The sequence below is a fragment of the Chiloscyllium plagiosum genome, chromosome 14, assembly GCF_004010195.1.
Source record: "Chiloscyllium plagiosum isolate BGI_BamShark_2017 chromosome 14, ASM401019v2, whole genome shotgun sequence".
In the NCBI taxonomy this organism is placed as follows: Eukaryota; Metazoa; Chordata; class Chondrichthyes; order Orectolobiformes; family Hemiscylliidae; genus Chiloscyllium; species Chiloscyllium plagiosum.
The window spans coordinates 75,520,101-75,543,194 of record NC_057723.1 but is presented as its reverse complement, the minus strand read 5'-3'; the positions used below and the strand labels follow the sequence as shown (position 1 = coordinate 75,543,194).

General features: G+C 43.4%; 1 protein-coding gene across 2 annotated transcripts in view; it reads left to right on the top strand.

Annotated features, from left to right (window-relative positions):
• LOC122556810 (slit homolog 3 protein-like) overlaps window positions 1-23,094 on the top strand; it is a 654,707-nt gene that overhangs the window by 440,449 nt on the left and 191,164 nt on the right. Inside the window, exons 1-2 of one of the 2 annotated variants that reach the window (XM_043704015.1) lie at window positions 8,936-9,189; window positions 9,758-9,921. In XM_043704015.1, the coding sequence (XP_043559950.1) occupies window positions 9,089-9,189; window positions 9,758-9,921 (265 nt within the window). In that variant the 5' untranslated portion in view covers window positions 8,936-9,088. Of the gene's footprint in view, window positions 1-8,935; window positions 9,190-9,757; window positions 9,922-23,094 lie in introns of those variants that run through there. The other variant, XM_043704014.1, reaches the window with a different exon arrangement.

Here is a 23,094-nt window from a genome sequence, read left to right as displayed (position 1 = left end):
CAACGTCACTTGTGACTGAAGAGACTAATGCTGAAGTGACAGTCCCTGTCACAGAGGTCACATCTGTATGTGGTTGTTGATCTGCTCGAGCTGCTGCATTCCTCCCTTGGTGCCCACTTGTCTGCTGCAGTGATCATTAGCTTCTTTTCCCCTGTTTGGAGGTGTTGGTTCAGGGTGCTGCTCCATCTCGTGCAGTCAGCTGCAAGCCGTTCCCAGGATTCCGTAATGATATCAAGCGTCTTCATGTCTCTCAATCAGGCATCCTTGAAGCGCAGCTGGGGGCACCCAGTGGGTCTCTTCCCCGGATGCGAGATCTCACAGAGGATATCCTTTGGGATATGGCCATCGTCCGCGCGGTGGACATGACCCATCCAGTGCAGTCTCCGCTGCCTGAGCAGCGTGTACATGCCAGGAAGGTCAGCGCGAGATAGGCCCGCTGCGTTGGACACTCTGTCTTGCCAGGAAACGGTGGATACTCCTGAAGTGGAAGGTGTTCAGTCTTCTCTCCTGTCTGGCACAAGTAGTCCACGTTTCACTGTCGTACAGCAGTGTGCTTATGACGAGGCGTTGTAGACTGACATTTTTGTCTTCACTGTCAGCTTGGGATTTGTCCGTACTTAAGTTGTGAGGCAAGCAAGATTCAGTGGGTTGGTGTGGACTCAATGGGCTGAATGGCCTGCTTCTGCACTGTAGGGATTCTGTGATTCTAACCAACCAGTCCGTCTTCGTATATCAGTCCGGCCATCTAGGAGTCAGTCTGGTAAATCTTCAATGCGCTCCCATAACCAGAAAGATCTCCTTCAGTTAAGGAGACCAAAACTACACACAGTACTCCACGTGTTAGTCTCGCTGCTATCCTGTACTGTTGCAGCAAGACATCCCTGCTTCTGTACGCGAATCCTCTCGCGAAACGACCAATGTACCATTTGTGTGCTATGCCTGAATTACCTTTAGTTACTGGTATACGAGACACCCAGGTCTTATTGCATCTCCCCCTTTCAAACTTCACTAAAATGCAGGTCGTTCTGCTATAACGCAACAGTTGTGTTCCTGTGTCACCTCATGCTATAGAAAATCATTATACCCATTCAATAGAAAGCTCACATTACCCAAACAACGTCTATAATTCATCAATCGCATTATAGCCAATTCACGCTGACAAAATGCATATTATAGTAGAACGACCTGTAGCAAAAATCAAAGCTTAACACTTCCATAATTCCAAAATGCTGACAACATTCGTTTCAGCGCAATATTTCTTCTTTGTCCAGCCTTCTAAATGAGCCCATAGCACGTACAAATAAACTGCTGTACTGAAAGTGAAGTGTAACAAAAGGCTACACTTGATTTGCAGGTACAACTAACTTTCCATCAGCTGTATTTCAGGCAGTGTACATGAAAGCATGGTTTACAACTCTGGCACCTTGAAAACAAAACGTTTCTGAAGCAGGTTGGCCTGATAGAATAAGAAGGACTTTTTCCAAGATAATCCAGATATCTTGCATTGGAACAATATGGATATATATTGTACTTTATTTGAAATATATCCTCGTATTTTTAGTTTTGATGTGGTTCTGCCCATAAAAAAATTTAAAATTACTTTGGACGGTGTAGATGTTCAAAGTTTGGGTGAAGATTTGTAACTCGGGTGCTCGTTGTTGTGGTTCTGTTCGCCGAGCTGGGAATTTGTGTTGCAAACGTTTCGTTCATCAAACTGACATCCTCAGTGCTTGGGAGCCTCCTGTGAAGCGCTTCTGTGGTGTTTCCTCCGGCATTTATAGTGGCCTGTCCCTGCCGCTTAAATACGAGAATCAATTTCTTCTGAATACATCGAGCACAAAGCAGACTGTTCTGAAAAAGTTGCTTCAGACTCAAGGCATTAACTCTGTCTCTTTCTCTCCACAGACTTGCTGAGTTTCTCCAGCACTTTCTATTTTTATTAATTTATTTACCAATATAAATATCCTACTTGCCATCACCAGTGTGATGTGTAATGTCTACATAAAGCACTGCAGAAGTCAGGGGTGGGGTGGGGGGGAGTCATGGCTTAATGGTATTATCGCTGGACTGTTAATCCAGAGATCCAGATAATGTTCTGGGGTCCCAGGTTCGAACCAATTCAATATGAATGCAGTTAGAAGAGAATCTGGAACTCAGAGTCTAATGATGGCCATGGATCCATTGTCGATTGTTGGTTCACTGATGTCCTTGAGAGAAGTACCATCCTTCCCTGGTGTGTCCTAGTGGGATTCCAGACCCATAGAGATGAGGTTGACTCTTGGACATCAAATGCTATCTAACCAGTGAGGACCTCATCCTGTAAATGAATTTTAAAACAAAAGAAACTTTCCATGACGGAACTTTGGAAAATCTTCACATGCAGAAAGACACAGTGAGAGAATGCATTTGAAGATGTCATTTGTATTGATGAACCACCACCTATTGATGACTTAGGCAAGTATTACTGCTCCTTCAGAATCACGGGAATGAAATCTGGAAATTGCTGCCTTACAGCAATGTGTTATGATCCAATTAAGAGAATACTAGATAAAATGGCTTTTTGTTATAATCAGTCTTGATGGACTATAAGCTTTCAAAGGTTAGAATACATGGAAGACTCAAGGATACAGCAATTATTGGCAAATTTCCAGGGTTGAATGGAAATCCTGAAAAAAACTTCATTATGCAAGTTTGAACATGAGATGTTCTGAACAGGAAAGGTAATGATTCTAAACCATGTACGTGACATTCAGGGTGAGTATCAGGTAAATTTGAGTCAGCAGAAAACTTGTGATTGGTCACCTCACAGACTACACTTGAAAGTTGAAGTTACCAAGGCAGATCCCACACAGATTTGACTGATTCTGTGGGTCAGCAAATCTTATTCAAACTCTATTCTGAGGAAGGGTCACTCAACCAAAAATGTTAACTCTGATTTCTCTCTATAGATGCTGCCAGACCTGCTGAGCTTTTCCAGCAATTTCTGTTTTTGTTTCTGATTGACAGCATCCACAGTATTTTTGGTTCTCATTGAAACTCTGTCTGTTTTATAATGAGTTCCATTTCTTCGCTTTTGAAGATTTGGCCTTGGAATGTCATCAAAGCCTCAAACGTGTGCGTCCATCTTGGGAGTTCAATCCTCTCCCGTACATATGTTTCCCCAAGGTTCCTGATGCTGCTCCCACACATCCAACTGTTGTCACAATTGCTGCTTTCAGCAAACCTGCTCGATTCAGCTGAATTGCACTAAGTCTTGATGCTCCTCAGCTGTACCAAGTAAATGCTGCTTATGTGCTTTCTTCAACTCATCCTCAGCTGTGATGAACTGCCAGTTGCCTTGAGGGATGCTTTTTTTTTCCTTTTTCCAACAGCAGAACCCCTAGTCACTGTAACTCCCGCTAAGTCTTCCACTGTGGGTCAGCAAATCTTCCGGCAGCAACACCTGAAGTCTAGTTCCACTTCAACTACATCAACACTCCCTCACTCTTCAACAGCCTCCCCCAGCAAACACACTGCTCTGAACTTTAGAGTAGATTCCCTACAGTATGGAAACAGGCCCTTCGGACCAATAAGTCCATACTGACCTTCTGAAGAGTAACCCACCCAGACCCATTCCCCTTACCCTATATTTACCCCTGACTAATGCGTCCAATATTTTGGGCAATTTAGCACGACCGATTCACCTGACCTGCATATCTTTTGGATTGTGGGAGGAAACCAGAGCACCCGGAAGAAACCCAGGGAGAATGTGCAAACTCCACACAGACAGTCGCCCGAGGCGGGAATTGAATCCAGGTCCCTGGTGCTGTGAGGCAGCAGTGCTAACCACTAAGCCACCATGCCACCCACTTGAAGGTTTACAGAATGCCTTTAAGTTGACTTAGCCCTGAATTCCTCTGGACTTCCAATACTGCAAACTTTGCAGACACCAAGTGTCGAACTAAATAAACCCACCCGCTATTTTTTAAATCTTCATCTATTCTGATTCTATTAAACAAACATAGGTAGCCTCTGACAGTCACTAAAAGGCAGCATTTTAATTACTTTATCTTACTCGCTGTTAACCTCTTTTTATAGATTTATGAATTCAACCATTCAAGTGAACTATACTTCAAGGTGCTGTATCCCATTTTCTGTTGTTAAATTTTGGTTTCTAAAACAAAAATTCATACTACAAAACATGAAACATGAACAATGCATAACTGTGGGAGTACTATTTACAACATGACTGGATCAGATCCTGTATAAGATTTACTACCATCATGTTGAGGGAAACTAGAAATGGATAATAACTGTTGTCCTTGACTGGGGCATCCACAATCCTAGAATGAAACTGAACAATTCAAGTTTTTAACCATGCAAACTGATTAAAGAATGTTGATTTCTGAACTGAAATCTTTGGACAAATGTGTGCTGCAATGAGTCCCACTTGATAAGAAGTCCAATAAAGCTCAGAACCCAGTTATTCAGAGCCCCACTCTTGCCAATAATGGACCTGCATGCTGTTGTAAGATAGATAATTTATTGTAAATGGAGTTGGAAGACCTCCCAATAAAAGTAACATTGAATCAGAGACAGGATCTCATCAAAATTGAAAGCTAATGTCACCAAAGAGTGGCACATGCCTCGAGTGAAATGGCTTCTATTCTCTGATGATAAAGAGAGGAGCTAAAGGCATTACAGATATCCCAAAGATAATATTCCAAACTTATCAGCTACCTGATGAAGGAGCAGCGCTCCGAAAGCAAGTACTTCCAAATAAAACTGTTGGACTATAACCTGGTGTTGTGTGATTTTTAACTTTGTCCATCCCAGTCCAGGACCGGCAACCCCACGTCATTCCTAATTTATCATCATTCAGGAATTATTCCTTTCTTTTGCTACTTAAGAAAAGTGAGTGAGAGAGAGAAACCCAGGGAATTATAAATGATTTAGACTCACGTCTGTTGTTTGGGAAATTGCTAGAATCCATAATTAAAGATGGAGTGATGGAACACCTTGAAATTCTTTAGCTGAATAGAAAAAGCTAGAATCGATTTGTAAAAGGTTAATGAGCCTGTTTGAATTTTGTGAAGAGTTGAATTGGAGGGTTATGTCTATGGAGTTTGCAAAATCTCTCATGTAGTTAAACTTGAAGCTTATGGAATTACAAGCAACTTATTGATTTCAAAACCTACCTGCCATTGAGGTCTGTCATAATGTGTTTGATCAGAATGGTTGAAAATAACTATGAGTTTAACTGAGAAACAGCTGACAGAAAAAGAATAATAGATTCTCCAGGTTAGCATGACATGACCAATTATGTCCCACAAAAAAAATTATGTTGTGGCTTCATCAATTCAATGTATTTAACACTTGAGATGATGGGATAGAGATCTCCCTTCGCTCTGCTAATATCCCATCCAATCTGATCTCCCATTACCTGTATACAATTAAAAGTAGAGCCTTGGGTAGTGTTGTAGAACAGAGAGACCTGAGGATTCGGGTACATAATTCTCTGAAGTTTGCATCGCCTATAGATAGGTTGGTTAAGATGGCATTTAGCGTGCTTGCCTTCATTGCTCAGACCTTTGAATACAAGAATTGGGACGTTACATTGAGGTTGTATAAGACATTGGTGAGACTTGTTCTGGAGTACTGTGTGCAATTCTGATCACCCAGATAAAGGAAGGATATTATTAGTTTCAAGAGGGTTCAAGTGAGATTTTCCAGGATGTTGGGGGGAATGGAGGGTTTGAGTTATAAGGAGAGCCTGGGACTTATTTCACTGGTGTGTGGGAGGTCAAGAGGTAACCTTACAGAGGTTTATAAAATCATGAGGGGTGTCGATAAGGTGAATGGCAGATGTCTTTTCCCTAGGGTGGAGGATTTCAAGACTAGGGGACATGTTTTTAAGGTGAGAAGAGAAAGATTTGAAAGAGATGTGAGGGCCATTTTTTTACACAGAGAGTGATTCGTGTGTGGAATGAACATTCTGGGGAAGTGGTGGATGTAGGTACAGTTACAACATTTAAAAGACATTTGGTTAGGTACATGAATAGGAAAGGGTTGGAGGGATATGGGCCAGGGCCAGGTGGGACTAGTTTAGTTTGCGATTATGTTCGGCATGATTGGACCGAGGGGTCTGTTTCCATGCTGGATGGCTTGATGTACAGCGTGCACCCTTTGTAATGCATCATTTGCAAAGAGGAGCGATGATTCCTGACTCTACCTTGAGTTTAGAAGTATCGAGCAATTCTGGACTTCATATCTTTTTTTATAGATATTTTTATTGGAAATTTAACATTTTTACAAGTTTACAAAAATAAAAAAAACTCTCAAGTACAAACATTGATATACAATTAAATCTTAAATAAATAATAACCAAAATTTAACAAAAGAAAAATACTGAGAAAAAAAAACACAAAACTCAACTAACTACTAAACTAACCTACAACTAACCAGAGTGTATAATTAAGTCTCTTACATTATTCAAATAAGAGAAAGAGAAAAAAAAACAGCGGATAACACAGAAATTGGGTAGTGAGATACACACTCAGAATGTGTTAACATCAAATGTAACAAAACCCGTATTCGTGTGGGATTCCTCTCCCAAGGGGCCCCGGACCAGCCAGGTTCGCAATCTTAATTAAATAAAAGCTCTTGTTAGGATAGCCGAAAGATCTGTATTTATATAATTCAAGAAGGGCTGCCATATTTTATGAAACAATTCGGTTTTTCGGTGCACCATATCTCTAAGGAAGTCAAGGGGAATACATTCCATAATTAATCTGTGCCAATTTGAAAGTCCAGGGGGGCCCTCAGCCACCCTGTTTACCAAAATATTTTTCCTTGCACAAAAAGAGAGAATAGAAAATAATCTCTTCCCGTGCATATCCAGGGAGAGTAAGTTCGAAAAGCCCAAAAGGAGAGATACAGGGTCCACTTTAATTTCTGTTCCTAAAATTTCTGTCAGGGTACTTGCTACTTTAGTTCAGTATCTACAGATCTTATGACATGTCCATAGGCAATGTACAAGAGTGCCCACCTCTAGTTTACATTTGGGACACATTGGAGATGCTCCTGCCTTAAATTTTGCCAATCGATCCGGTGCTATATGGGCCCTCTGGACTTCATATATACACAGCTTCAAACCTGTTCCCATGGTGAATTTACAACCACTTGCTGCAAATCCCACAACTCAGTTTTGCCAACTTGCCTGTTGTGTTTTTAACTTGGAGTTGAAGACCGATCAACAGATGCAATTCATGCCGACAACAAAATGTATCTGTTATGACCAATAAAAGCCCTTCATGCCTCCATCTCTCCCATGATGCTCTGCTGGCTCACTGAGACATCGCAGGACAGCTAGAGCAGGGCACTGGCAGAAAGCAGGAGGTTTGTCACAGCTGCCTTCCAACTTCAAGCACACACAACAACAGCGACAAACATTTTGATAGTGCTACAGAAAGTGTCTCAAGAACCTCTCTGGGGGTCATTCACCAAGCGAAATGTGGGATCAGGCCACATTGAGATACATTGACATTGGAGACCAAACTCAGAGAGTAGTAAAGGTATGGAATGCTTTGCCTGCAATGGTAGTAAATTTGCCAACTTTAAGTACATTTAAGTCGTCATTGGACAAGCATATGGACATACATGGAATAGTGTAGGTTAGATGGGCTTCAGATTGGTATGACAGGTCGGCGCAACATCGAGGGCCGAAGGGCCTGTACTGTGCTGTAATGTTCTATGTTCAAACATTTGGTTGGCAGGTGTCCATACAAAATATGGATGGTCGACCAAAATCTTGTTGATGTGACCTTGCAGTTGAAAAGGGGATCAGTGTTGCACTGAAATTGAAGTGAATTCATACAAATCAGCCTCAGTCCCCTGAATTAAGTGGAAGAAGGAAGGACGCCCAAGGCTGTTGCTCTCAACTGTTGAAGTGAATGCAACGGGATCGTAAGACAAAGGAGCAGAATTTAGGCCGTTCAGCCCAACGAGATTGCTCTGCCATTCAATGGGCTTGTGGCTGATCTGATCATCCTCAACTCCACTTTCCTAACTTTACCCCCCCCCCTCCCCCCTAACACCGCATCCCCACCCTGATTGAAACTCTTGTCTATCGCAGCCTAGAAGATACCTAATGACACAAAGTCTGCAGCTTTCTGTGGAACTTGCTTGTCTATGGATAGAGGGTGGGGAGAATGTGCCTCACCTTGTTTGCTGCCAACCCCTTGTTTGGATATTGCCCACTTGGGTGAAGCGCGTCCAGCAAAGAGGAAAGGCATTCAAGAGCACACAAAATGCTGGGGACAATTTGGAAAGAAGGAAAAGTTCTTGTTGCAATCTTCTAAATGAAGATGTGACTGGAAAGTGAAATTCTTTCGATTTTCTTTGCTGATGTGAGGAAGAGTTGTGAAAAATCCTCGCAAGCGGGAGGCATTGTGGCAGGCAGACTGATGGGTAAGCAGTGATAAACTAACATTAAAAACGATATACGAGAAATAAAATTAAGCGCAGTCGCAGGGGGACGCTCCAAAGTTGGATTATCTTATCCCTGGCTGAACCAACTGGTTTTCTGAATAGGTTATTTCAATCCAATATTATTTTCTTTTGAGTCTCAGTCCCCAGGTAATCAATTCATAATGAATTTGGCTTGTGTCGTAAGGAAGCTGTGAAAGATGAGAATTACATTTTATATCTGATTGCATATCGAAATTGCCTGTAAAACAAAGAAGTGAGGGTAGTGGGGGGAGGTGGTTGCGGAGAGTAGCATTTACGTGAATGAGAGCGACTGCAGAGGTAAATGACAAATGACAGTTTTTACAAAGGAAATGCGTCTGTTTATGGGTTGGCATGGCAACAGCCACTTGACTTCAGTCATTATCATCAACCTCTCCCCCTCCCGCCATCCAACCACCGTCCAGTAAAAGACGTCTGACTGGAGAACTGAAAGGTTGAACATTCTGAGTTGGGTGTTTCACACTCGCAAGCTGAGTGAAAGTGAAAAGAAAAAGGATTTTCTGGTTGCCAGAGGACGTTTCCATCGGATATTTTTTCTGTCGGACGAAAAAGTGGTGAAATTCAGTTGCTCCTTTGAGTAATGAGTGAGGGGATTTATCTATTCCACAGGGTGCTCTATGAAGAAGAACGATTTGCTCTGTTGCTCTGCATGTTCTTTAATATTCTGCTCTACAGTTTGGGGTAATGTCTACTTAGTTGATCTTAATTGTGGCAAGGTGCATTAAAAACAATGACATGACTGAGTACTACAAAATATTCTTCAAACTATTGAAGTGGCAATTAGTGTGTTTGTGTGTGTGTGTATGTATGTCTGTCTGTGTATGTATGTCTGTCTGTCTGTGTGTGTCTATGTGTATGTATCTGTGTGTGTGTCTTTGTGTATGTGTGTCTATGTCTGTGTGTCTATGTATGTGCGTCCGTATGAGTGTGTGCATGTGCATGTGTATGTGTGTGTGTGCATGTGTGCGTGTGCATGTGTGCGTGTGCATGTGTGCATGCGGGCGCTATTTGGAGAATTACCCCAGCAAAGGCAGCAACTGTCTTACTGTTGGTGTCCACTCCGGCCGCCCAGGAGGGGGAGGAGATGACGGGGCAGGGGCGCACAGGAAGCGGGGCAGACTGGGGTATGGGCACAAACGGTGGATGGGGCGGTCGGGGGGGGTGTCAGTGAAAGAAGGGTTGGGGACGTGTGTGCGTGTAGCAGTTTGTTAACTTTCCCTTACCTGCTCTCTTCGTCTCTCCCCCACAGGCGGTTTCACTCCAATAACTTGATCTGTAACTGCCACTTGGCCTGGCTTTCAGATTGGCTGCGGCAACGCCGTCCTATTGGTCAATACGCCCAGTGCGCTGGCCCCATTCACCTAAGAGGCCTCTACGTTGCTGATGTTCCAAAGAAAGAGTTTACCTGCAGCGGTAAGTAATCCCAACCTCATTCCGAGCAGGAAGACTGTTTTTCTGGTTTCAGATATGCATTTGCGAATCCAAGGTATACAAAATTAGGGGCCAATTGTTGGAAAATGGGTTTCGAATGTTTCTGACCTTCGCAGACTTAATGGGCTAAAGGACCTTTCTCTATACTTGGACTCTAAGATGTTTCACAGTGAACACCATTCATTCCATGGTGGATAACTCAGAACGACATAATCTAAACGTTTCATTTAATCAAATATATTTTATCCAAAAGCAGCATTAACTGTAAAATTGATTTAATTTCTATCTAAATATTGTGGAGTTTCAATTCAACCGTTCGTGGTCAGAGGCATTTACAATCTCTAGAATCCCTACGGTGTGGAAGCAGATCATTCGGCCCATCGAGTCCACACTGACCTGAACAGCATCACACCCCTCCTACTCTGTAACCCTGTGTTTCCCATGGCTAGCTCTCCTAACTTACATGACCCTGGACACCTCAGGGCAATTTAGTATGGCCAACCCACCCTAACCTGCACATCTTTGGATTGAGGGATGAAAACGGAGCACCCAGAGGAAACCCACGCAGACACCCAGAGGAAACCCACGCAGACACGGGGAGAATGTGCAAACTCCACACAGACAGTCACTCGAGGGTGGGATCAAACCCAGGTCCCTGGTGCTGTGAGGCAGCTGTGCAAACTACTGAGCCACCATGCAAGAGAATGGAGCATTTTTGTTGGAGAGGACACCGGTGCTATACAGATGCACCACAGTCCCTAAACACAGAAGAGTGCCCCTTATCTTTTTATTCTTTCTTGGGATGTCGGCATTATTGCCCGTCCCTAAATTCTCTTAAAATGTTTCTCTAATGCCAAGCAAGGTGTAGTTTGGTGATCTGTCAGTCATGCCTCTGGGATCTTGGTCAAGGCAATGTAAGTTTGACTGAGAGATGTTTGCGGTGAGCAGAGGGTCACATTTTGTCAGGCCAGGTTGCATGCAAACTCCGATCAGAGGTTAATAGCCAGTGCATCAACCTATTGCACCATCACCAGTCCAAAGGAAAGGGCCCAGAGTTGATTTCTGACGTGGTTGCAGAAGTTCTCTGAGAGGACTAGACTTCTGGATTTGGATTCAGCTCCATACTCTGTTCTGTTCTGTACTGCCTGTAACAACCTGTTGTGAAATAATTTTGAGCCGTTTTTGATCTGGATCATAATCTGTTTGGGTCACCAAGGCAGCCATCTTATTCTCTCCAAGGCACAGAACACCTCATTCGGACAATGTCGCCTTTGTTGCTGGGTCATAATTCTTGCATTGTAAGCCCTCCCTAACAACGCCGAAAATGCTGTTTACCAGCCACTGACTGCATTGCCTCAAAAAGGCATCAGCGCTATGTTGCGTGTTAACGAGGGATGGGTAGTAAATGCTGGTCTCTCTGCCGATGCATAGATCCTAAGAATGATTCATTTTAAACAAGTCACCACACTCAGCTAGTAAATTGATCATTTTGCATGAAGGTTTCATATCAAGAGCTAAAAAGACAAGTTGGAATGATGTAGAGTGGGGAGGTATAGGGTACCACAGTTAAGCCATACCCACATCTATGTGTTCAAAATGAGCACAGTTCCAATACTACCTTTGCTTTTGGACTGTTAAGATAAGGTTAAAGCTGCCATAGTTCCCCACTCTCTCATTCATGAGGGACAACTGACGGTGAGGGGAGAGGTTGTGAAGGAGAACTGTTTGTGGTAGTCCCAGCTGGTGCAGAAATTGAACCCAAGCTGTTGGCACTGCTGAGTATTGCAAACCAGCTGTCCAGCTAACTGATTGCAAGCAATGCAAGGAATTGCACGTCGACTTTCCATCTCTGTTTGTCCTGAGGAATTTAAAAGAATCATACAGGTGAAGTCACACAAGTGATTTAGACCAAGGAAGGACCCAAAAGGCGTTTGGTGAATCCGTTACATTCTTACAACTGTTAAAAATCACACAACACCAGGTTATAGTCCAACAGGTTTATTTGGAAGTACAAGCTTTCAGAGCGCTGCTCCTTTGTCAGGTAGCCAGTGGTGAAAAATGTGTTGCTGGAAAAGCGCAGCAGGTCAGGCAGCATCAAAGGAGCAGGATGCTGCCTGACCTGCTGCGCTTTTCCAGCAACACATTTTTCAGTTCTGATCTCCAGCATCTGCAGAAACGTCAATTCTGCTGCTCCTCGGATGCTGCCTGACTGGCTGTGCTTTTCCAGCAACACACCCTTTTGCCATGGACATTCAGGAGCAAGAATGCTGTGGAGTTTCACTCTTGACACTATTGGAAAGAACTATACAGGTTGCTGTGACAGAGTTGACTTGGACTAGTTGATGTAGGGTTTTTCTGTGACACTGTAGGTTTCGACCACTGTGGAGTGTTACTGTGATGCTGTGATGCTGTTACTGTGATGCTGTCTCTGAGACGCTGCGACATGATGGGGTTTCACAATGATACTGTCGGTTTGAACTAGAAGCTGTGCAACCCTGCAGTGATATTGTTGGTCTGGACACACAGCTGTGTAGTTGTGAACAGGTTGGTTTGCTCTTGTGATTCACTACAATATTGTTGGCTGGTACCAAATGCTGTCCGATTTCACTGTGATACAGTTGTTTTAAACTACATGCTTTTGGGTTTAACTGTGATCCTATTGGATTAGACTAGAGTTTCCGCAGAGTTTCTCTGTGATGGTGTTAATTTGGCTGAGACTTGAGATTGTCACTGTGATACTTTTGGTTTGGATGGAATGTCGTGGAATTTTATTGCAATGTGGCTGGCTTAACCAAGATTGATTTTGACACTGTTGGTTTAGTCTCAGCTGTGTAGACTTTCTCTCTGCTACTTTTGGATTAGACTTTGAAGTTGGAGAGTGTCACAGTGATATTGTTGATTTGATGTGACACAGTGTCACTGTTGGTTTGATTGGATGCGGTAGAGTTTTATGATGACAGTTGAATGATGGCAAAATGCTGCAGATGCTCGAAACCTAAAACAAACACTGAGAACAATGGAGACACTCGATTTGTCGAGAGATTTGCTATGAATTCTGTGTCTTATGATCTTATACTCCACAACCACCTGATGAAAGAGCAGCGCTCCGAAAGCTAGTGCTTCCAAATAAACCTGTTGGACTATAACCTGGTGTTTTAACTTTGTACACCCCAGTCCAACACTGGCATCTCCTAATCATTTGTCGAGAGAGAAGCAGAGTCAATATTTTGAGTGCAGTATGATGATTCTTCAGAGCAGAACTCTTGTGTCTTTCTCCACAGAATGGTGTCAGACTTGCTGAGTTTTTCTATGTTTATTTCTATGTTTATTGTAATAGCTGTTGGAAGAAATCACTGTGGTACTGCTTGTTCAAACTAGAAGCTGTAGGTGTCACAGTGACACTGTTCATTTTGCCCAGACACTGTAGAATTTCACTGTAATGCTGTCGGTTTGGACTAAATGCTGTAGAGTGTCACAGAGATATTAGACACTGGAGGATTTCACTGTGATGCTGCTGGTTTAAGCTGGATGTTGTGGTACTGTTGGTCTGGCCTAGACCCTGTAAAGTTTCACTGACCTGCTCTTGTGTTGAAGTCAAAGGTGGAGAGTGCCACTGTGACATTGTAGGTTTGGACCAGACACTAGAGCTTCACTATGCCGTTATAGTTTTAACTAGCCACAACAAAGTTTCACAATGGCATGGTTTGGGCTAGCCATTATAGGTTCTCACTGTAATATTGTTGGTTAAGACTAGATGTAGGATTACGCTGTGAGACTGAGGATTTGTACTAGACAGTGTAGGATTTCACCGTGTTACTATTAGCTTGGATCAAAGTTGTGGAGTTTAATTCTTTCCTGATGAAGGGCTTATGCCTGACACGTCAATCTTGCTGCTCCTCGGATGCTGCCTGATCTGCTGTGCTTTTCCAGCACCACACTCTCGACTCTGATCTCCAGCATCTGCAGTCCTCAATTTCTCCTAGTTTAACTCTGTTACTGCTCATTTGAATTAAATGCTATCAGGTATCATTATGGTAGTAATGGTTTACACTAGATTTTATAGTGATATTGTTGCTTTGGACTCTCATATTTTACTATGAAACTGTTGGTTCATTCTATACACTGTAGTCTTTTACTGCGATAATGTTGGCTTGAACAAGCTACTGTAGAGTTTTACTGTGATACAGTTCATTTGTTCTACACACTGCAGTGTTTTACTGTGATAGTGTTGGTTCAGACTTGATACTAGTGTTTCGTGTGATAATATTGTTTATCACACGATGCTGTTGACTTTCACTCTGATTCGGTTGATTTTCAATAGACTCTGTAGGTTCTCATTATGATACTGTTACTATGATACAGTAAGTTATTACTGAGGCGCTACTGGTTTGGAATAGTTGCTGCAAGGTTTCACTCTAATGATGGAGGTTCAGATTGGACTCTGCAGGTTTCACTGTATGATTGTTGGTTGTGGGCAATAGGGTGTAGAGATACACTGTGATAGGAAGTGTACACTTAAGAGTGTCACTGCAATGCTGTGAGTTTGAACAGAACGCTGTAGAGGTTTGCTGTGATACTGTTATTTTGTACTCGATGCCAGGCGCTGTGGGATTTCACTGTCACATCTTTGTTTTGGATGGGATAATGTCGAGATTTAGTGTGATCCTGTTTGGTTAAACCAGATGCTGTTGGGCCTCACTGTTGGATTGGACTGGATTTTAGTACGTGTCCCTGTGACTGCTACAGAGGGTCACAGCAAAGAAAAATTTAAATGAGACATTGAGAAGTTTAAAAGTGAGACTGTTGTCCAAAAGCTGGAGTGTTTTATGCTGGTATCGTTGGTGTGAACCTGACCCTGCTCAGTGTTAGTGTGATAGTTTTTATTTATAACAGTTGCTGTGAAGCCTCACTGTGATGCTGCTGGATTGATGCATTGTGACAGGTGGCCAGGGGTCAATGGTGAGTCCTCCCAGGCCCATATCCCTCCTGATTGCAAACCTCCATGACTGCCAATGTTTTTAAAAAAAATTTGATTCCATCCTACACTTTGATGGAATTTGAACCCAGGATCCCAGAGTATTCGCTGGTTTTTGGGATAACTAGTTCAGTGACAGTACCACTACATCATCATCATCATCATCCTTGCCCCCTGCCCCACTGAGAGACTGTTATTTTGGATTAGATGCTGTCAGGTTTAATTGTTAACCTCAGCTCTGTGGGATGTCACTGTGATACTGCTGGATTGTACGAGACTCTTTAGCCATACACTGCTATTTTGAACTTGACTCTGTAAGATTTCAACCCATTACTGTTGAATTAAACTTGCCACTGTACTCTTTCACTGTGATACTGTTAGTTAGGACCGAATGCTGCTGCATTTCATTTCATTGCTGTTGGTTTGGTCTGGGTACTTTCGAGTATGACTGTGATCATGTTGGTTTGGATGAGACACCGTAGAGTGTTACTGTGGTACTGTTGGCACAAACTAGCTGTGTTTCAGAGTGATACTAACTGGTTTGGATTGGATGCCTTGGGGTTTATCTTTTATCTTGTTGATTTGGAAAAGACTAGACATTGTCTGTCTGCGTCCAGACCGACAACATTGGAATGCAATGCTGCAGTGTCCCAGTGACGCTATTGATTTGGAGTAGACACTGTCATGTTGCTTTGTGATCTTGTAGGTTTGACGAGATGCTGATGACCTTTCCTGTAGTTCAGCCTGGAAGCTGCAGTGTGTGCTAAGATACTTTGCTGGTCAGCTAGTTTGTGATGCCAGCAGCATGGGTTCACTTCCCGCACTGGCTGGGGTTACCATGAAAGACTCTTCTTCTCAATATCTCCCCTCGCCTGAGGTGTGGTGACCCTCAGGTGAAATCACCACCAGTCATTTCTCTCTCTCACTAATGAGGGAGCACCCTACGGTCTGGAAAGAGGATGGTGACTGTACAGTTGGGGTCTGAGTGAGGCTTTACATTTACCAAGTTTTGAAGAGGAAACTAGTCGGAGGACAGAATCTTCAGCTGTTCAGGAAACAGAATGTGGTGTCCTCTCCTAAACCCAATCATCAATTGAGATGGATCACAAGCTTTTATAGCCATGGAGACAAGAAAGAGAGTCATGTGACCTCATATTGGTCTTCCCGCCAACCTCCCCCCCCCTCCCAAATCCTTGAAGCAGAATATCATTGTCCATAACGTCTCCAAGAGCAGGTTTATGGCAATTGTGATAACTGGTTCATTTAAAACCATTTTTAAATCCGTATATCACAGGGGATCTGTGCAGACACCTTTTATGAAGTAAATCTTGTGACAGAAAGAATGTAATTAAATCAGGGCATTGTCTGTAAATTTATCTCTGTATACCCTATGCATCTCGAAACTCAGTCACAAATTGAAACTGTTGAAACCCGTACTAAAGTAGCAGTTAATTTGCTGGAGCCATGTCCATGTCGGATATCCGCAGTGTGCTTTCAATTAGGATAAATAATTACAGATTCCTGAGATGATGTTGGATTTGCCCTGTTTCAATTATTGAGGAAGTAATTGGATTTTTAATTGCTGTCTGTTTTCTGCCCTACTTACGACTTTTTTTTTTCTGAAACGGTGTTTCAAATGTGGATGAGGCGAGGCCATTCATTTGTATTCTTTCCATCTGGCTTTGGTCTCCTTGTTGTAAACAAGATAAAATGTAGCTGTGGCATTACATTATTTACTCGTTTCTGTGGTAACCCATGGACTGAGGATCACATTTCGCGCAGTTCTGTGTGCTACACACCAACTGGCCATGATGATTCTTGCTTATTCAGTCAGTCTGAGCAAGCCACAGCACATCTTCTGGTGGGCACCTTGGTTGCGCTGTATGAACACATCATTGTGTGCTGCGGCAGTGTGGTAGGTTTCCAGTTCCTCGATGTGAGTGCAACACTTTGATATAATTTCCTGTACTTACCACTTGGCATCGATGTGGCGAGGTGTGAGGTTCCTTTTAAGCAGTAAGAAAAAACAAGTCTGCAAGGTTGTTTAGTGGTTGGCCTTTAGGTTGAAGACATGTTTTGGTAGAGTGGAGAGAGAGAGAGTGATTTGTGGGCAAAACAATGCAAGTTCAAGAAATCCAAAAGAAGTTTCTCTACCAAAACTAGCTGTCACTGGAAGTGAGTAAGATTAGATTAGATTACATTACAGTGTGGAAACAGGCCCTTCGGCCCAACATGTCCACACTGACCCGCCGAAGCGCAACCCACCCATTCCCCTACATTTACCCCTTACCTAACACTACAGGCAATTTAGCATGGTCAATTCACCTGACCTGCACATCTTTGGACTGTAGGAGGAAACCGGAGCACCTGGAGGAAACCCACGTAGACACGGGGAGAATGTGAAAACTCCACACAGTCAGTTGCCTGAGGCGGGAATTGAACCCAGGTCTCTGGCACTATGAGGCAGCAGTGCTAACCACTGTGCCACTGTGCCACCCACGTGCATTTAACATGGATTTTGACAGTTAAGGGAATGGAGTTATGATGAGAGTTTTAGATGGGTAAAGCCAGGAGCGGGCTCATATTTTTTTTCTTACATTTATTCATTCACGGGATGAGGGGCAGGATTTATTGCCCATCCCGAATTGCCCAGAGGGCAGTTAAGAGTCAATCACATTGCTGTGAGTCTGGAATCAGATGGAGGCCAGACCAGGTAAGGATGGCAATTCCCCTCCTTCAGGACATGAGTAAACCAGATGGGTTTATCCCCTTGACAATGGATTTGTAGCCAACATTAGACCTTTAATTCCAGGGTTTTTTTATTGAATTCAAATTCTACCATTTGTCATGGCTGGATGTGACCCCAGGTCCCCCCAGAATATTGTCTGGGTCTATGGATTACCAGTCCAGCAATAACACCAGTAGATCCATCGCTAGGAGATTGAGCAGTGGTGGGGATGGGAGGCCCATATGTCTTATGCTTGCAGGAAGGCACAGGTTGCTGTCCCTATAGCATCAATCACTAACAACTGGCACTTCAGAAGGAAAGAAGGGAAATTATTTGATTACCAAAGACAATTTGCCAGCAGGATGATTAGATTAGATTACCTACAGTATGGAACCAGGTCATTTGGCCCAACAAGTCCACAGAGACCCTCCCAAGAGCAACCCACCCAGACCTACTCCCCCATCCCATATTTACCCCGACATAACACGGGATGGCTGGCTCATACTTAGTCAGAGAATGATAACCGCTATGGGTGCAGAGGATGGCATTTTTTTATTGTACGTTCTTTGGGAGAAGTGGTTGCTCAGTGAATTGAAATGGCTGAGGGCCAAACACAAAGTAAATGCCACTCTCCAGTAGAACTGATGAATGTGGCCTACCTCAATTGTCAGAGGGAGGGGGGGCTTGAATCTTCACTTAAGTGTTGGAGGCTGAGGGGTGACCTGGTAGAGTTTATAAAATCATGAGGGGCATGGATAGGGTAAATACACAAGGTCTTTTCCCTGGGTTGGGGGAGTCCAGACCTAGAGGGCATTGGTTTAGGATGACAGGGAAAAGATTTAAAAGGGACCTAAGGGGCAACATTTTTCACACAAAGGATGGTGCGTGTTTAGAATGAGCTGCCAGAGGAAGTGGTGGAGGCTGGTACAATTACAGCATTTAAAAGGCATCAGGATGGGTATATGAATAGGAAGGGTTTGGAGGGATATGGGCCAAGTGCTGGAAAATGGGACTAGGTTAGGTTAGGATATCTGGTTCGCATGGATGGGTTGGACCAAATGGTCTGTTTTCGTGCTGTACATCTCTATGACACTATGCCTCTATAGCCCCCAGCACCACCTCATAGCTGCCCCATAATGTGCTGGACCTGTTCGCCTTAAGAAAGTTAACATTTGAAAAAGGTTGTGAGAATAAAATACGGCAAAAGTTTGAAATTAGTAGGAAGGTAAATGCAAATACAAACCAAATGTCATTGAAAATAGTTTCACCAGCAGTGTTCTCTGAGGGTCATTGATGATGAAAGGATTGGCAACTCTGTACATTGCAGCAGTACCTTATCATAGAATCCCTACGGTGTGGAAACAGGCCTTTTGGCCCAACATCGACCCTTCAAAGAGTATCCCACCCAGACCCATTCCCCGACATTTCCACTGACTAATGCACCTAACCCACACACCCCTAGACACTACGAGCAATTTAGCGAGGCCAATCCACCAAAGCTGTGCATCTTTGGACTGTGGGAGGAAGCCAGAGCACCCAAAGGAAACCCACGCAGACACAGGGAGAATGTGCAGACTCCTCCCAGACAGTCCCCCGAGGCTGGAATTGAACCCAGGCCTCTGGTGCAGTGAGGCAGCAGTGTTAACCACTGACTAAATGGAAGTGAGGTCTATCAGAGAGCAAGGGAAAACCCAGAGTTCCCAAATCAACTTGATCAGAGAGGTTACAGTATGCCTTGGGAGAGTGGAACTTGAACCCTAGTCTTGTGGATCAGGTATTGACACTAGCACTATACCATAAGACCTCTGCTAAACTCTTACTGACAGGAAGTAGAACTGCAGGTCCCTTTTGTCACTGGCAATGGAACTGAGGAGTAGTGCTGAGGGGCAAGCAGCCTGCCCCTATCGTGATGTGGAGGTGTCGGTGTTGGACTCAGATGAAAGTTAAAAATCACACAACACCAGGTTATTGTGCAACAGGTTTATTTGGAAGCACTAGTTTTCAGAGCACTGCCCCTTCATCAGGTAACTAGTGGGGCCCCCTGTCGAAGCAGTGGTGCTCCGAAAGCTAGTGCTTCCAAATAAATCTGTTGGACTATAACCTGGTGTTGTGTGATTTTTAACTTTGCCCCTGTCATGAGCAGCAATGCTCAACTGAGGGGAGTTGTTGGAAGGGAGTGTTCGAAAGGCTTTAAGGGAAATAGATTTTGATTTGATTTGATTCATTGTTGTCACATGTACCGTGATATAGTGAAAAGTGTTGTTTTACAGGCAAATCGTTTCACACAAAATGCATCGGGTAAGCAGGACAGAGCACAGAATGCAGTGTTACAGCCACAGAGAAGATGCAGGGAGAGAGAGAACAGAATTAAAACTTGAGAGGTCCATTCAAAAGTCTGATAACAGTGGGGAAGAAGCTGGTTCTTGAATCTGTCGAAACATGTTTTCAAACTTTTATATCTCCTACCCGACAGGAGAGGGTGGAAGAGAGTACAACCGGAGTGGGAGGGGTCTTTGATGATGTTCGCTGCTTTCCCAAGATAGCAGGAAGTGTAGATGGAGTCAATGGATGGAGGGCTGGTTTGTGTGATGGACTGAACTGTAAAACTGGTTTGTGTGATGGACTAAGCTGTAAGGTTGGTTTGTGTGATGGACTGGGCTGTAAGGCTGGTTTGTGCGATGGACTGGGCTGTAAGGCTGGTTTGTGCAATGGACTGAGCTGTAAGGCTGGTTTGTGTGATGGACTGGGCTGTAAGGCTGGTTTGTGCGATGGACTGGGCTGTAAGGCTGGTTTGTGCGATGGACTGTGCTGTAAGGCTGGTTTGTGTGATGGACTGGGCTGTAAGGCTGGTTTGTGTGATGGACTGGACTGTAAGGCTGGTTTGTTTGATGGACTGGACTATAAGGCTGGTTTGTTTGATGGACTAAGCTGTAAGGCTGGTTTGTGTGATGGACTGAGCTGTGTTCACAGCTGTGGGCTTGGGAAGAGCAGTTGCCATGTGATGATGAAGAAGAGATGTGGGAGTCAGAGAATGAAGGCAGGATAAGGCACAACTTGGAGAGGAGTCCAAAAGGAAAATGATTTGTGTCCTTTAATTCAGTAGCCTGAAACAAATGCAGCAACAAATTGGAAACGCCTCAATCAGATCCAGGGGGCCAGTGTTTGATGGCGAATTATATCTAATGACTTTCTTTTTATAGTTCCTTTAATTCCTGCTACCCAATCCCACTGACAAAGAGGTTTTTCCCCAGACAGTACAACAGTAAATAGGATATGGCTGTCTTGCATTTAACTAAAATTCATGGATAATGAGACAGTGTATGATCCACTGTCAAGGGACCTGATTCTAATCAGTCCTCAGCTGCCTTGTATTAAGATCATTAGCGAAAATGTAAGAGATATTCTAATGGAACTATGAATGAATCTGCAAACTGATTCTAACCAGCCCTTGACTGCCTCAGATAGGGTATTCTACTCAAAACCACAAGTACAACCAGAAACATCTTGGGAATGGACTAGAGTCAGTAAGTTAGTGAGTTGCAAGACCACTTTTTTGATTTCATCTTTTGATATCTCACGACCGAATTCGAAAACCTACTCCTGCTCCTGTTTCTTAAGTTCTTACCAACACTCTGCAATCTTACCAACTTTCCAGTGGTCAACTCTGCTTTTGACCGATGGAAGCACATCACAGATGTAATATTTCATGAAGAACATGACAGTGAATTAATGTGCAGTTACGCAAAACGAAACATAATGATTAGTGGATGCGAATAATATTCTGCAAGAAGCTCATTCCAGTTCTGAAAGTGAATCAAACACATCCTGAGTTCATTCATCCCGCTGTCTCAATAGAGTTTCCCATTTTTCATTTGAGTGGGTTTGAATGGGGGCATCAAAGTTGAAACTTGTTCTTTGCCCATTGAAACACACTTCCATCAAGGGAAATGTGCTGATTCATTTGCCAACTCCAGGCACAAGGGCATTGATGAAAGTGTAGCGGGTCTTTAAGTGTTGACTTTGGTTCACTTGTTTTGGCATCATAAGGTCATGAATTCCACCTGGAGAAAGTGAGGTCTGCAGATGCTGGAGATCAAAGTTGAAACTTTATTGCTGGATCAGCACAGCAGGTCAGGCAGCATCCAGGGAACAGGAGATTCGACGTTTCGGGCACAGGCCCTTCCTGAAGAAGGGCCTGTGCCCGTCGAATCTCCTGTTCCCTGGATGCTGCCTGACCTGCTGTGCTGTTCCAGCAATAAAGTTTCAACCATGAATTCCACCTACCAACCTCCTTTATGAATGCATAATCCAGTTGGATAATTCATTGCAGTACTGAAGATGTGTTGCACAACATGGGAGACATTAAACTAAAGGTTATATCTCTGGCAGATATAAAACAAAACTCCTCTATCACTATTTAAATAATAACTTTGAAACAACAAGCAGAAAATGCTAGAGAAACTCAGCGGGGCTGGCAACAAGTGTGGAGAGACTTAGCATTTTGCGACTGCTATATAGAGAAGAATTCTTGGTGTTCTGACCAATCTCAACTATCATCACTAAAAGAAGTTATTTATTCCATTTCACTTTATTGGGTACAGTGTAAATTGGCTGCAGTGGCTGTTCACATTATAGTGGAAGATTAAGAAGGATTGTATTAAGCTGGAGAGGGTTCAGAAGAGATTGACAAGAATGTTGCTGGGTAATGGACGGGTTGTGTTATAAAGTGAGGCTAGATAGGCTGGGACATTTTCAATGGAGCGTAGGAGGTTGAGAACTGACTACAATAGAGGTGTATAAAATCATGAGGGTTAACGGTAGGTTTTTCTTTTACCCTGGGATGGGGATTTGAAGACTCGGGGGCACTTTTCTTAGATGATAGCAGTGAGATTTTAAAAAGACATGAGGCGCAATTTTTTGCATAATGGTTCTCTTGAACTTCCTGAGGAAGTGGTGGATGTGGGGACAGTTACAACGTAGAAAAGACATTTGGATAAGTACATGAATGGGAAAGATTTAGAGGGAGGTGGGACAGGAGCAAGCAGATGGGACTAGTTTAGTTTGGGATTATGTTCGGCATGGGTCTGTTTCCGTGCTGTATGACTCGATGACTCCATGTAAAACACTGGAAGAAACAGTAAGGGGCCATTAGCTCCAGTAAGTTATCTTGCTGGAGTTTGCACTGCACATTCCCAGAGTTACAAGAGGACATCAGGAAAACTCTGAAGGGAATTCTATCACAGCCAGTATGGATGAAAGGTCAGTCAGGGGATTGGGGAGGGGGTCTCTGTTTTCAGGCAGGAGCAGAAAGCTAAAAGGTGAATGAGTTGCTGATTCACTGAAATTGGCCATTGCTTTGGAATGGGTCAAATATCATGAACAAACCATTGATGGGGTTAGTTGTTGAGAGAGATAGGAATACTGAAGGACAGGATGTACATGTATTTGGAAT